The 13,860-nt window shown below is 46.8% G+C and overlaps 1 protein-coding gene across 2 annotated transcripts in view; it reads right to left on the reverse strand.

The window, feature by feature from the left end:
* Positions 1-590: 590 nt before the first annotated feature.
* Positions 591-13,860, reverse strand: part of LOC119174196 (uncharacterized) — a 36,953-nt gene continuing 23,683 nt past the window's right edge. The window contains exons 4-5 of one of the 2 annotated variants that reach the window (XM_037425019.2): positions 4,692-4,775; positions 591-1,000 (exon numbers count right to left, since the gene is read on the reverse strand). In XM_037425019.2, the coding sequence (XP_037280916.2) occupies positions 873-1,000; positions 4,692-4,775 (212 nt within the window). In that variant the 3' untranslated portion in view covers positions 591-872. The remainder of the gene's footprint in view (positions 1,001-4,691; positions 4,776-13,860) is intronic. The other variant, XM_037425020.2, reaches the window with a different exon arrangement.

The raw sequence follows: 13,860 nt of genomic DNA on the forward strand, positions 1-13,860 counted from the left end.
TGAAATATGCTACTAAAATTACTATTTTAAATGATCGGTTCTCGCGGGAATCAAACCCAGGCCTCCAGCGTGGCTGCCAGGCGTTCTAGCATAAAGCCACGAAATTTCTTGAAACCTCTTCGAAGAAAACAGAAAACCCTTTATCTTTACTGTGTAGTAGAAGGAGTCTCCTTAGCGTACGTATTGTTGTGTGGCAAAAGTGTAGTGTCATGCCGGGCGTCAAAACATGTGAATAGCGATGGGGCTATAGTCGATAACAACTTTAGAAAACAGCGGCCTTCCCTCCATAAAAGCGTATGCATGCAAGCCAGCACCAATGGGCGTGTACTGTAGACTGACGTGAGGAGCCGGACGGCCGTGGACCCCGCCTGCAGAGAACGTTGTCGACAGCAAAAAAGACTATTTCTTTAGTTGCTGAGGGGATCGCCTGCAGCGCTTCAGTCTTCTGGGCGGGCGTCCCTTGTCTTCATAACGTGCGTCCGACTGTACATGATTGTAACACAAATAGCATACATTTGTGCTATTACGAAGGTATAAAAATGGAGGATGGACAAGTTAGCTTGCACGAATGTTGTATAATGTAGACTTGGTAGCAGACAAAAAAAGTTTTATTCATAAAAAGAGTGCGTGTAGAGAATATCGCGCAACTAACTTATTCGATCTTTTATTTAGAAAAAAATTACACAGTAACTATATCTCGCTGGCCTGTGAGAACAAGAAGGCGTGTCACTTTCACTGCTATATTTGATCCGTGCTCTTCACATGAAGTGAGAGCTAGTACTCATAGCGTTGAAGCAGTTGCAGTAAGCTTCAAGTTCGTCACCATGAAAGCCAGTTGAAAGCGCAGCTATATCAACGGGGCTTTAAACGCTTTACTCGTACTCAGGACACAGATCTTTACTGTACAAGTTCACCGAGACACCGCATAGATCTGCGAAATTCGTGATGCAGGACTTTGGTACATTGTCGGCCTTGTCTTTGGACACCAACAGCAGGCACCCTAAGATAGGAAAAAAAATTTATTAAACGTATATTAGTGAGAACTTCAAATTAGGAGTTCAAAGTGCATAAATATTATTATGACATGCAAAGTGTGGCACGCAGTTTCATAAGGAGGTTACTTGATGAAATAAGTAAGATCACAAACTATGCGTACTTTTCAAATCACATATATGTATAACAAATTTTTATAATAATTGCGTTGACACTCAATCGTGGTTATTTATAGCTTAATAAACGTAGTAAACAAGATTTTTTTCTGATTCGCTGAGTGCCCTGATAACAGCAGCCAGAGTTTCAAAACATGCCAATAAAATTCCAAAATATATAGATGAATATTGCAGGAAGAGAATCATATTTTTTATCTTGATCAATTGTATAGTTAGGCAAGAATACTAAACCAGCTTTGAAGACACACTGCGGAGAAAACGTAATTTGGAAAGCTTCATCTGTAAAGTGTTATTGTTTGTCTGTTTGCTCTGGTGCCCACTAAATAGAACACGATAAAACACGTGATATGCCCGCTTGCGCGCCCATGCGTGCTGTGAAATATGCTCCCTAACGTTCTGCATGGAAACGACCATAATATTTGTGCAGGTGGTTTTCCACTGAATGAGATGGTGCGTGGTGTGGCTTTTGCTGGGGTAGGTTTCTGTTTATTATGCTGCTGGAAGCCTAGCAATAATATGCCATTAGTCATATGCTATTAGTGATAACAAATCTCTCGCTGAACCGCACGATCTCCTGCGTTGTCATTTACGAATATTGACAACGCACTCGCTCGCGTTGTGAATGTGTGCGCCGGCATATTTTTAACCACACGATATAGCTCGCTGGCCCCATGCTCACAAACACATGATTATACATGAAGTGAAGACCGTAAAGCGTTCGATAGAATAAAGCATTTATTATAGACCATGCACATGTCACCTACCGAAGATGTTAACATAAAACGTATGGAGCTCCGCAGGTCACGTTATTAGGACCAAAAACCATCTTCCGCAGCGGCAAACGGGCGCTGCCACGTTTGAACACATGATCTACTGGCCTTCTCTTTTTTCACTTCCCCTTCGTCGCCAATGGCGGGATGATTCTGCGCGGCCACTCCCGGTTTGAAGGCAAGCAAACTGGGTGCAGTGGTTAGGTATTTACAATGCAGACAGTGCCATGAGCACCGGTGTTTCACACTCTCACATCGTCGCCCCGCAGCGCACTGAGCTCGATAAACTGCTAACCAGACGAACCTTTTTGCTGCGCTCGCCGCGCCTGCATAGTCCTCACCACCCGTTTCTCGCCGTTGGCTGCAGAGCAACGTCTGCCATACGCCACACCGCGGCCGCGCTGCCGAGGAGCAGGCCATCGTGCTTTGGCGTGGGGCCACCATCTAGCTTTGTCTGAAGAAAAACTAGCTGTGGAAAAGTGTGTATAATTTGAAATGACGAAGTGTACTGTATACAACAGGATGGGTAGCACTGGCGAGGACGACGAAAGGTTAAGTGGAACGACAAAATGGGGGAATGAGCGAGTATAAAATCGAAGCACTTCTTGCTGGGTAGGGTGCGTTGGGACAGAGCTTGGTCCTAAAATGAAAATAAGTGATAGGCTGATGATGAGAACAATAGATATGATCAGGCACAATTTTATATATACTTAACTGCACTCTTCACGTGTTTTATAAACATGCGTATTTTCTCCAAGTTTCCTGGTATTACGCAAATGTATATTTGGGACTGTATTTTTTGTTAGACACAATAATAAAGAAATTAAACAGACAATCATGCCTGGGAACGTATAGGGGATGCTATATGAGGTAATTGTAATGTAAATATGAAGGAAAAATTGGATGAAAAGACAACTTGCCGTGGGCAGAGACTGAACCTGCGACCTTCGAATAACGACTCCAATGCTCTACCAACTGAGCTACTGAGGGGGCTGTCCCCCCTCTACTTTATTGAGTAGAAGTGGATTAAACGCAGAAGCTTCAGTCAGCGCAGCATGTAGCCATGACGGCGAGGTTGTGAAACCACGGTAGTGAGAGTTAAGAACCTGGCTTTGGGGGCAGCGCGCAATTGGAGGATGACGCACAAAAATCGCTCTACAAGGATTTCCCAGTCAGCCTCCACTTCTGGGCTGTATATAATATATACAGTGTTGATCCATTGTTATAGTGTACCTAATAAATATTATAGTGATTTATTAGGCAATTTAGGGTATAACCGGATGTTTTTCTTGTTAACTTCTCTGCCTTTCTCTCTTTTGTTACTTCATCCTTCAGGGGGGGGGGGGAGCTCCTAAAGCCGTGGTTCTGGCCATGCAGGCTCTTTGTGACCGGTTCATAACCACTCAGCAGGTGGCACTAATATGATAGACAGACAGACGGTCAGAGGCATGGATGGACTGACGGATGCATGAACGGACCCCTGGACGGAAGGAAGACGGAAAGACAGACGGATCACCGTATAGAAGCACAGACGGATAGATGGAGACATGGATGGACAGACAGACGGAGGGACGGATGGAAGCATGGACGGAACGACAGACGGATAGACGGGTGGACGGAAAGAAGGAAAGACGGAGAACGTACTCACGGACGAACATACGGAAGCAGGAACGGAGTGTCGGACAGACAGATGGACGGAAACATGCACAGATCGACTCGTGGACGGACAGAAGCATACGACGCATGAATGGATAGACGGACGGGCAAACGGACGGACGCACTAATGGTTGAACACACAGATAAAACAACGACCACTTCGCCCCACTTATCATCATTCACTCCATGGATAGACCGTGATTTGATTTTCCTCTCTGGCGCCACGTATCACGTGATCTCATTAAGTTGTGGCAGATGAACAATAAGCCTTCGTATACTACCGAACCTGTGGTGGATGGGGAGAAAGCCGCCGTGTTATGGGTTCATTCAATTTTCTCTCTTAAGAGATACATTAAAATTGCTTCATGTAACAACCTCTATACTTTCCTTGGCATGACTGTCTATTAGATCTCATTATTATTGTGTAATAAAGATAACGATCCCTTGGGTATTCACTTATTTTCTTCACTCATAGCGAGGGTCTCGTTCTAGCAGAATTTCAGTCTTCAGTTAGTATACGAGGGATTATTGGTCAACTGGCAGCTCGCAATAAGGTCACTAAGATTACGCTCTGGGTGACGCCAAGCAGGCAGAAAAAGAGTTTTCCACATTCGCCATTATGGCTACAGGCGGGGCTGCCTGACACTCCCACGCTTAATTCCCATGCATATATATACAATAAAGTGAATAGCGGTATAGCCACTTTGGCGCTCTTTGGCCATCAAATGGCCCTTGCGCCAAAAAACACCATATATCATCATCATCAGCGGTATAGCCACCACAGCAGCTCAGTTGGTAGAGAGACGGAGGCGCCATTTGAAGGTCGCAGGCTACGTCCCGGCCCAGGCCAAGTTATCTTTTCACCCGCTTTTTTTTCACATATAACTACTTCATATAGAAACCACTATACTTTTCTCAGCAAGATTGTCTGTTAGATATCACTATTCCTTGATATTAGTGGTTCAACATTGCGAAATTATTTGGGTTCTTTTTCTCTTGTACGACCCCTAGAAACTCGTAATATATTCTTTCACAATGTAACCTGCCACAGTGTCAGTTCGTAAATAGAAACTGCAATTTGGAATTTTGTTCTTACTCTCGACTCCGTAGGGGCCCTTCACGATGGCACATGTCTCATAATCCGTGTATAAATACTGCGCTTCAAACTTTTGTTCATTGTCTGCAAAAAATGATAATACTGTTAGAGAACTGTGAAATTGGTTAAAGAAAGACTGCATACCTGGCTTTATTATAAATCACTTCGCAAACGTTCGTGGCGGATGCCTGTGTTGCCCCGCTTGAGCGCGTATTGCGCCATGGTATTCCTACCGTATAAGGACATTTCACTCTCTAGCTACTGAGAAAACGTGTAATCAAAAGGCATCCACAGGAAGCGTTAATCGCAAAAGCAGCGTCTCGGGTAACATTAAATATGACGCGGAGGAACGTTAGAAACACTGTTCTTTTGCACTTTCCCCAAAACGACAGATATGTTAACGAAAGAGGAAGGAACGAAAAGGATGCTTTTCTCAGCCTCCTTTGAAGGATGCTTTTCTCAGCGGGAACACGACTCAGCACCTTCAAGAATGGGGGAGGGGACGTAAGGATGCTAGAGAGAAGAGAAGAAAAAAGAGTGAAAAACAAGGAAAAAGAGAGTTTCGCCAGCGCAGTCGCTAGCATAGCACAGTCACTAGCAAGAAAAAAAAATGAGGGGGGGGGTGACACTCCGTGTTCTGCAACGGTAGCGTACGCCCAGGAGAGTTTCTGGCTAAGGACCACTGTACTCCACCATCACCTTTGTTTTCGCAGCGTCAACTCGTTTTCGGGTGCTGGTGCTGGCGTTGTCGGTTTTCCCAGTGGCCATTGTCAATAACCACCGTGTTTTTTTTTCTGTTTGCCTGAGGAGTCGTGGTGGGCACGCTAGTGCCAACGACCTTCCCCGGACTGGCTGGTTTCAAGCCTTTCACAATGTAGACGTTTTTATTTGACTATGTTACCCCTGGAAATAGCTAATGAGGGTGAAAATGACGTTTGAATTTATCCGCCATCCTCAATTAATTCATTCACAAAACTTTATAGCGTCCTGAAGCCCGGTCTTTTCAGACGTCGGTACCATTGGGCCGAGCCTTGTGGCGTCATTGTGGACCTTCTGGACTAACCACAGTTGATCTTGATAAGACGCGCTTTGAACCATCTTCTGCCAGTAAAGCCATTGTTCTTCATGGTCGGAGATAGTCGTGGGACAGCCCACCAGCACGTGTCTGATCCTAATGATGCGATCGCACGCGTCACACTTGTCTTGAATTTCAGTGTAGGAGTGAGTTTTATTTAGAAATTACGGTGTAAGGTACGTTTCGGTTTGCAGTAAACGTAGCATGACTGCCTGAACCCTGTTTAATTTTGCGTGTGGCAGTGGGAATTGCCTTCGTCCCAAGTAATAATATTTTGTGATGTCATTGTTTTTTGGATAATTGATCTTTTTAATCCCCGGAATGGTAGTCGTCGTCGGGTAAGGTCTGACCAGCATGGCCAGCGAGTCCTCGTGGAGGTTGAACTGATTTCGTCCACTTGTCTCATATGCACAGGGAACCATTGGATTTCAGTATCGATAGCATTGACTTTGTTCATAAGTTAAACCACAGAACCAGCGACATAACCTTCGTCGAAGCTCGTAATTGCTGCTTTGGAATACCTATAGATGTATGGCCATTGTCTGTTCCTGATGGCTAAAACAATCGGGGCATGCTTCGCCACCGTAGAGTGCTTAGTAAGTATAGTCAAAGCATCCTGGGCTGTCAACCACCACAGCCATGTAGGTAGGTCTCTTCGCCCTTCCCCCAGGCTTCGTCCACGATGGCCGCCTGTTGTCCTACCTGTTCGTTTTTTTTTCAATAAAGCTTTCGGTCATGCTTTTTGCCTGCTGACATTGTGTTCAGGATGCATGTTTCTCGGCAGGGTTCTGATCACGTCTCGAAGCTCCGCGTTCAGTTCGACCTCGACCTCCTTCGGGCTCTTCGATTGATTGGGGACTTACCCGGTCGCTTTAGGCATCAGCCTACCCGCATGTGTCCTCGCTAGTCTTTCCTGCTGCGCCATCTATAGCGTTTCAGCCATCTCTTTCATAGTAATGTGCGCGCCTAAGCTTATACGAGTTTCTTGTTTGACGCACTGTTGGGGATACATAGTGCAGCCTTGACTAATTTTCTCATAATAGTGTTGAGCTTTTTCAGCTTTGCCTGCGACCATTGAAGGAGACCGGCCTCGTAGGTGAAGTGACCGAGAGCGAAGGCGTTTTGTAGCTTTAGAGCGCTGTCCTCAACAAGGCCCCTATGTCGGTTGGTGATTCTCTTTAGTAGCGTGAGGACTTAGTTAGCTTCTTTGGAAATATCCCAAATGGCAGAGAATTTGCTACCTCCAGATTCTATGTAGAAGCCCAGATCTTTAATTTTTTTGACCTGCTTGAATGTAGATCCCTCGTGACAAAGCAAGATCTTGGGTTCCTCACTTGGGTTCCTCACCCTTGGGTCTTCGACCCCTACCTCGATTTTTATAACCAAAAGATCCGACTTCACCTCCGGACAATTTAGCCCCATTTTGCCGAGAGTGCTTTTCACGATGGCTACTTTCTCCTGAAGTCTAGTCTCCGTTTGGCCCATGGTGCTGTTGGCACTGCATATGGTTATATTGTCGGCATATATTGCAAAGCCTAAACCTTCTATCTGCTTTAATTCTCTCGCAACTCTGGTTATTGCTAAATTACTAACACGAGTGGGAGCAGAGCTTCTTGTGGGGTGCTTCCGTTTCCCAGTAATCTCACCTTATATTTCAGTTTACCTTTTGTGAGGTTCGCTTCTCTATCGCCAAGAAACGACTTGGCTATACGGAAAGGCTCTCGCCCAGGCCCAACGCACACAGGACATCGAGGATTGTCTTGTGCTCTATGCGATCAAAAAGTTTTTATTGGGCTAGCCTGTATGAGCTGGTGCTTGATCAGGAGCTTGGCGTCCTGAGTCAACAGTCCGGGACGGAAACCGATCATGTTATATGGGAGTATGTCATGTTGCTCGACGTAGCGCGTGAGTCTGTTGAAAATGGCGTGTTCTATAGCTTATCTAGGCAGGCCGTAAGTGAGATTGGATGGAGCTTATCTAGGCTGAGTAGTTTACCTGGTTGGGGTATGAGAATAGTATTAGATCGCTTCTATTCCACCGGATGCTCTCCATATTTTTCATAGGGCTGTGAAGTGGTCCATCAAGAAAGTGATAGGGTCATCATATAGATTCATTAACAGTTCGTTAGTAATGCCATCGGGTCTGGCTGCTGATCTGCTCGAAAGACCATGGGGGGCAGCTCGTTCCTCACCCTCAGTCCAATCCCGGTCCATTACCTCGCATGGTGGCCCACAGTTTTTTATGTGTTTATCGCTATCCCACAGTTATTTCAGGGGGACATATTTTAAATACGATGTTCTTTCTTGGGGACCTTCGACGCAAAAACTTTGGTCTGTCTGTTTGTACATTTGTCCGTTTGTCCAGTGTTACCGTGAACCGGGCACTCTAAACAGTACCAGCCGATACCCCGAACGGCCGACCCCTTCCGCAGCACCCACCAATGTTGCTCAAAGATCAGCGTTCATACGTTTACGATTATCAATTAAAAAGATTGCCCGCAGCTTCCCTCGGGGGAACACTGAGGAGGATGCGGAGCATATAATTGGTTAACGGGGTGTTAAAGTGCGACTTACTTGGGTCGATGGCTAAATTGGTTAACGTGGTTGTGAAATGGGGTGTTAAATTGCGACTTACTTGGGTCGATGGCTAAATTGGTTAACGTGGTTGTAGGAGGGGGTGTTAAATGAGTGAACACGTACACACGTATGCGAAAGGGCGGCGCTGGTCGAAGGGACGTCGATCATTGTGTTTGTGGATTCGTTGGCATTCATTTCACCGCGACCTTGGACGTCGACGCGCCGTACAAACCAACCGACGAGCGGCAACTGAGCGAGCGAGCGCCGACCTTGAGTATATATACAGCGCGACGGCGCATGCACTGTCAGCTGTTGAATGTTCTCGAAGCGCGACGGCGCATGCGCGTCCACTGGAGATTCAGGAGAATTGTAGAATGTTCTCGAAGGGGAGAAGCGCGCGCGGCACAGATGGTGGGTGACGGTGCATGCGCGCGTCAGCTGTCGAATGTTCGAGAAGGGGGAGAACCGCAACGGCGCATGCGCGCGCGTCAGCTGCCGATGTTCTCGAAGCGCGACGGCGCATGCGCGCGCGTCAGCTGCCGATGTTCTCGAAGCGTGACGGCGCATGCGCGCTACATTATACACCTAGCGAATGTTAATGAAGAGGAGAAGCGCACGCGGTGTGTAGAGGAGGAAGGGTGCACAGATGGTGGAGGAGTGAAGCGCGCGTGGTGTGTAGAGGAGGAAGGGATGCACAGATGGTGGAAGGAGGAGGAGGAAGCTTGCGGATGGCGCCGCACTACAAGCCTCGAGTATTAGATGCTCCGCATCTAAAAGCGATTATTGCACGTATCTGAGGCACCATAACAACACGTATATATTCTGCATGTTCATCTTTTACTAGAAAAGACATACATAAGTATTTCTAAGGAGCGTAGCGCTTATCACAATGCGCTGACCATGCAACGCTTACAGGAAGAAGCGAGCATTTTTACGCTTTGCTAAGATGACATGATGGGGAAACCTACCCGTCGCCTTGTGTACTACCCCTCATCCCCACTGAGACGGGCGCGCACGTTCATCTCAGGGCCACGCGCTTTGTTTTCCAAATGAAACTGCCAGATGGCGCTTATGTCTCACGTGTGACGTGACTTGATGCGCTCGTTGTCCTCCGCTACATGCTTGAGGCACTTTAACGCAGCGCCTCCGGAATACCATTCACCGATTTTCTTGCGCAGAACATCAAATTGTTCACTCTCTCCACACGCAAGACTACCGTCTTTTGACGACATTTGCAGATTACATGCAGACACGGGGCCATTTTTTTCCGCGAGTTGCTGCATAATTACCTCTTGAGACCTGGACTGACTCGCTTGATGTACTAGTTTTGCAATGGCCGTTCGCTTGTTAGAAGTAGTTTTGTTCTCGTTCAATAGGTGTTTGAGGAGGTTCTAACTGCTCCTGCGTTTCATTCTACTGTCTGCTTGGTTGCAAGTTTCGTCCCATAGTTGTTTCGCGAGGATTTGCGAGTGCTCCTCGATCTCTCTACTCAGCAACGCTATCTTTTTCCCCAGCCTTCGGTTCAGTCTTTGTGTTTTCCATCTTTGCAGGATAAATTGCTTGGCCTCCATCAGATGTGCAAGCCTACTATCTATGCTTTCTATGCTGTCTCCAGTCGTAATATTTCTAGTGGCCTCCTTCAGGTCCTCCCCGAGCTGGTTGATCCATGTCTGGAAGGATTGTCTGCCCATTTCCATGGTTTCAGAATCTAGTCATTTTGCTCTCGAAAGGTTCTAGTCTGTTGTTTCGGCATTCCTATGCCACTGTGTAGGACATAGTGGTCACTACCTATATTTGTGGCCGAGTGTTCCCTGCTAGCTTCGTTCGAGTTCTTCACAAAAGAAAGGTCAGGTAACGAGTCTCTGCACGTGGAAGTACCACAGTGGGTAGGAAAAGCCGGATCGGTGATCAAGTTCAGTCCGAGATTTGTGGCGAGGTCCTATAGCCAATCTACTTTCCTTGTATTGCAAGTGTATCTCCACGCCTGGTAGGGGGCATTAAAGTCTCCTCCTAATATAAGCGGGGAGCTCTTGGCGACGTTGAGTGCCTTTAAAAAGTGTCCTGAAGCTCTGTTTCTTGGTGATGGGACTGCTTCTAACGTTTAAGGAGGAGATGTTGCCCCCCTTGCCGCCATACCTTTCAAGCAGGACTTTTACTAGGGTATACTCGTTCTTAGTCAATCCGAGGGGGATATCATGTTCGACAAAAAGTAGCTTTCTGTCATCGAAGGTTGCCAATCATCTTGCGCAATGTTTTCGTCTACATATCAATTTCTAGCCTGTTAGGTTGACCTTTCCCGATAAAGTTTCTTGCAGCCTAATTACTTTTGGTTTTTCCCACATTGCCCTAATTAATTGGCGCAGCGATGCTTTTTTGTTGAGGAATCCGCGACAATTCCACTGCCACACACGAAAACTGTAGGTGCTAGCCATGATTATTGGATGAGCTTACTTTGCTGTTAATCGCTGTCATTCTTTTTGGAGTACTCCCTGATGGTCCAGAGAGTGAATTTAGACTTTCCGAGTCTGACGGCAACAATTCGTCGTCCTCGTCATTTCTCGTTTCGAGTTTTTTAAATCTCTTTTCTGCTGTCAACTTTCATTTCCATAGTTTGTCCACTTTAAGGTTAGTCCTTTTCGGCGTCTCTTTGATTTGTTTAAATAACACTTTCAATTCAGTAAGGGCGGAAAAAACCGAATGACATTCGGGGATAACTGTTCTCTTCTTAGGAGCGGGGAAGCAGCACCCCTCGCTTGATTCATTATTTTGACTTCCTGGCCTGACTGTTACTACGCTTGCCGGGCATGGCTGCGCCTTCTTTTTGAGTTCGATTGCCTGTTCAGTCAGTTATTCATTAGCCTTCCGCAAAGAGTTCTCCTCCCTAATGAATTGATCGATTCTGGCATCATTACTGTAAGTCACTGCTGGCGTGGCAGTGCTACCAGCAATTCTCATGGTACCTTTTACTTTAACAGCTTAGGTAGTCCCAGTGGGCGACGTGGCACCAGACGTTCCGACTTCTCAGCTCTCCGGCACTCCTCTCGACTTGGAGTGGCGCTTCTTGTGGAGTAGTGAGCGGCGTCAGGATGTCGAGCAGCTCTGAGAGCGTGAGTGGTTTCTGAAGCTCTTCTGTAGGCTTGGCGTCTCCATGGGCGTCTTCGTGGACGATCGTGACCTGTCGCGTTTCCTTCGGTGGGCCCGTACCACATAGGGTACTTGAAACCGATTCATGCACGCTTTGTCGCCGGTGGGGTGTCTTCCTCCTCAGAGCTTGCACGTGGATGTGCAGATGTGGTTCTCTGGTGGGATGAGGGCTCCATACTTTCAACACTGAACAGAGTCTGGCTTTGGGCACACGTCCGAGCGGTGTTCAATCCTACCATAAGCGAAGCACACATAAAATTGTTTCCTGTAGAGGTAGCATCTCACCAACGTCGGTCCGTAGCACCCAAACTTTGGCACGCGCAGTTCATCGAAGAGGACGATGACTGAGCCCGACGTCTTGATGCGCTTGGCAGCTAAGCGAGCGGATTGCACTCATGCACGATATTTGTTGTTAGAGGCACCCGGCAATGCAGTTCACGAAATCTGATGGTAGCGCCAGAACCCACAGCCTAGCGAGCACACGCAGCAAAACCGGCCTTGCACGTGCATATCATTTCGTTTTTTAGTTGTGAGCAGGGGGATTGCGTCTGAATAAGTAGGCGCCCAGGAATCGCTCTTTGAGAACGTTCCAAAAAGGGCACTGACCAATCAGCGTGTTACTGCGTACAGCGAGCGTTTCATTTTTTTTTATCCCTGGTGGTGGGTACTAACAATGCTGACGCGGCCCAAAAAGCTTCGTGGCACCCTCTGGTCCACTCTTGGTTGCTTATAGCGAACTGGGAGCCGCTTATGTCGTCTCGTCCAATCACACCTTTGCAAGTGGCGTGTGGGGCCGTTTCGTACGCATTGACTTCGTGTTCCAGTTCCACAAACTTGAAGGACTTGATTCTCACGTACCTTGTCACATGATCTGGTTCAGGCGTGCTAACCACGACGATATTTTGCGTGAAGCTAGGGCACAACCTGCCTTCATTTTCTTGCTCTGCCGTCAGGCCAGAAGCCTTGATCACTGCAGTTCTAATAGCCGTGGTGCTTACTTTGGTCAAATTTATTATATTTCGTGGTCGGAAATATAATGTTGTGATGCTCCTCTGGCAGCTAGGGCATCCTCGAGGCTTTGACAATAGAATTTTTGAACGCGCCGGTGGCGTTTGTAGCTCTTCTGCCACCGCCGGTGGTGTCGTCTCCACTGGACGCTTGCGAGTTGCATGGCACCGCGTTGACCACTGCGCTGCTCTATTTTTCAGCACGGGATCATCGGCCGGCAGCAACTTGCCAGCCGAGAAGTCCTCCTCATCGTTCTCGGATACGTCGGAAGCCTCATCGTCCATACGGGAGTCCGTCATGTCCGAGGGGCGCGTAGACCGCCGTGGCCTAGTGGGCCCTACTCCTCGATATGGGTTGCTTCGCACGTAGTAGGGTCAAGAGGAAAGGTTCGGTAATATTGTCGAAAGCCTTTGCCCATCTTGACACTCGTTATCGGTCGATAATCGGCAACTTCGCGATCCGAATTATGTGCTGGAAATGGTCGCACCATGAGAAATAGGCCAGTGGAACAACAAAAAAAATACTGAGCCAATGTAAGATGCGTCTGCTCTCATTGGCGACCACAGTTACTGCCATCATTGTAACGCGAGAAATTAAAATTGAATGCTTATCGGTGTGCTGCGATGCAAAAGTATTCAAAAGACAATAGTCTTCTGCCAACTGTACTACATAAGCCTGTGGCACGTCTTGTAGAGCGGGTTCTATTTCATCAAGCGGCAATATATGTTTTGCCTTGCTTCAGAAAGTGCCTTTTCTTTGTTGAAATGACTGCATGTGGTTGGCATTGATAAAATAGAGGAGGTGCTGTGTGAGATGTGGACGCCATCTGGTGATGTCAGGAAACAGAAACTTGAGCAGAATTGACGATGCAAATCTTAGTGCAGAAGAAACGTCATAGCGTCTATAGAATCAGGGATGTATAAAAGAACACAGAGCCTCATACTTACGTAATGATGGTGCGCCCAGGTATTCGTAACGTTTGCTTTTCGGTTGATAACTTTGGAAGTATGAACGCAGCCACCAGATAAAAATAGCTTGGTATTGAGGAAGTGCCTAAACTTTGAACAGATGCCTGTATTGTTTCAACAGACAGACAGACAGACAGACAGACAGACAGACAGACAGACAGACAGACAGACCACTATTTCTGCTTTAAAGAATCCCAAAAAGATGTCTTTACAATGAGCGTTTAGAGTCAATTTGTGAATATTCATGCTTCCTAATACTGTTACAATTATACATAACCGTGTAAATTATACAATCTTTGGGCCTAATATAAATTTCCGAACAAATTGCAGATAACATGGGAAAGCTACGCAATTTAAAAACGACTCTCTACCAGACAAATACTACGTGACGCAATCAA

The sequence above is a fragment of the Rhipicephalus microplus genome, chromosome 5, assembly GCF_043290135.1.
Source record: "Rhipicephalus microplus isolate Deutch F79 chromosome 5, USDA_Rmic, whole genome shotgun sequence".
NCBI classification, from domain to species: Eukaryota; Metazoa; Arthropoda; class Arachnida; order Ixodida; family Ixodidae; genus Rhipicephalus; species Rhipicephalus microplus.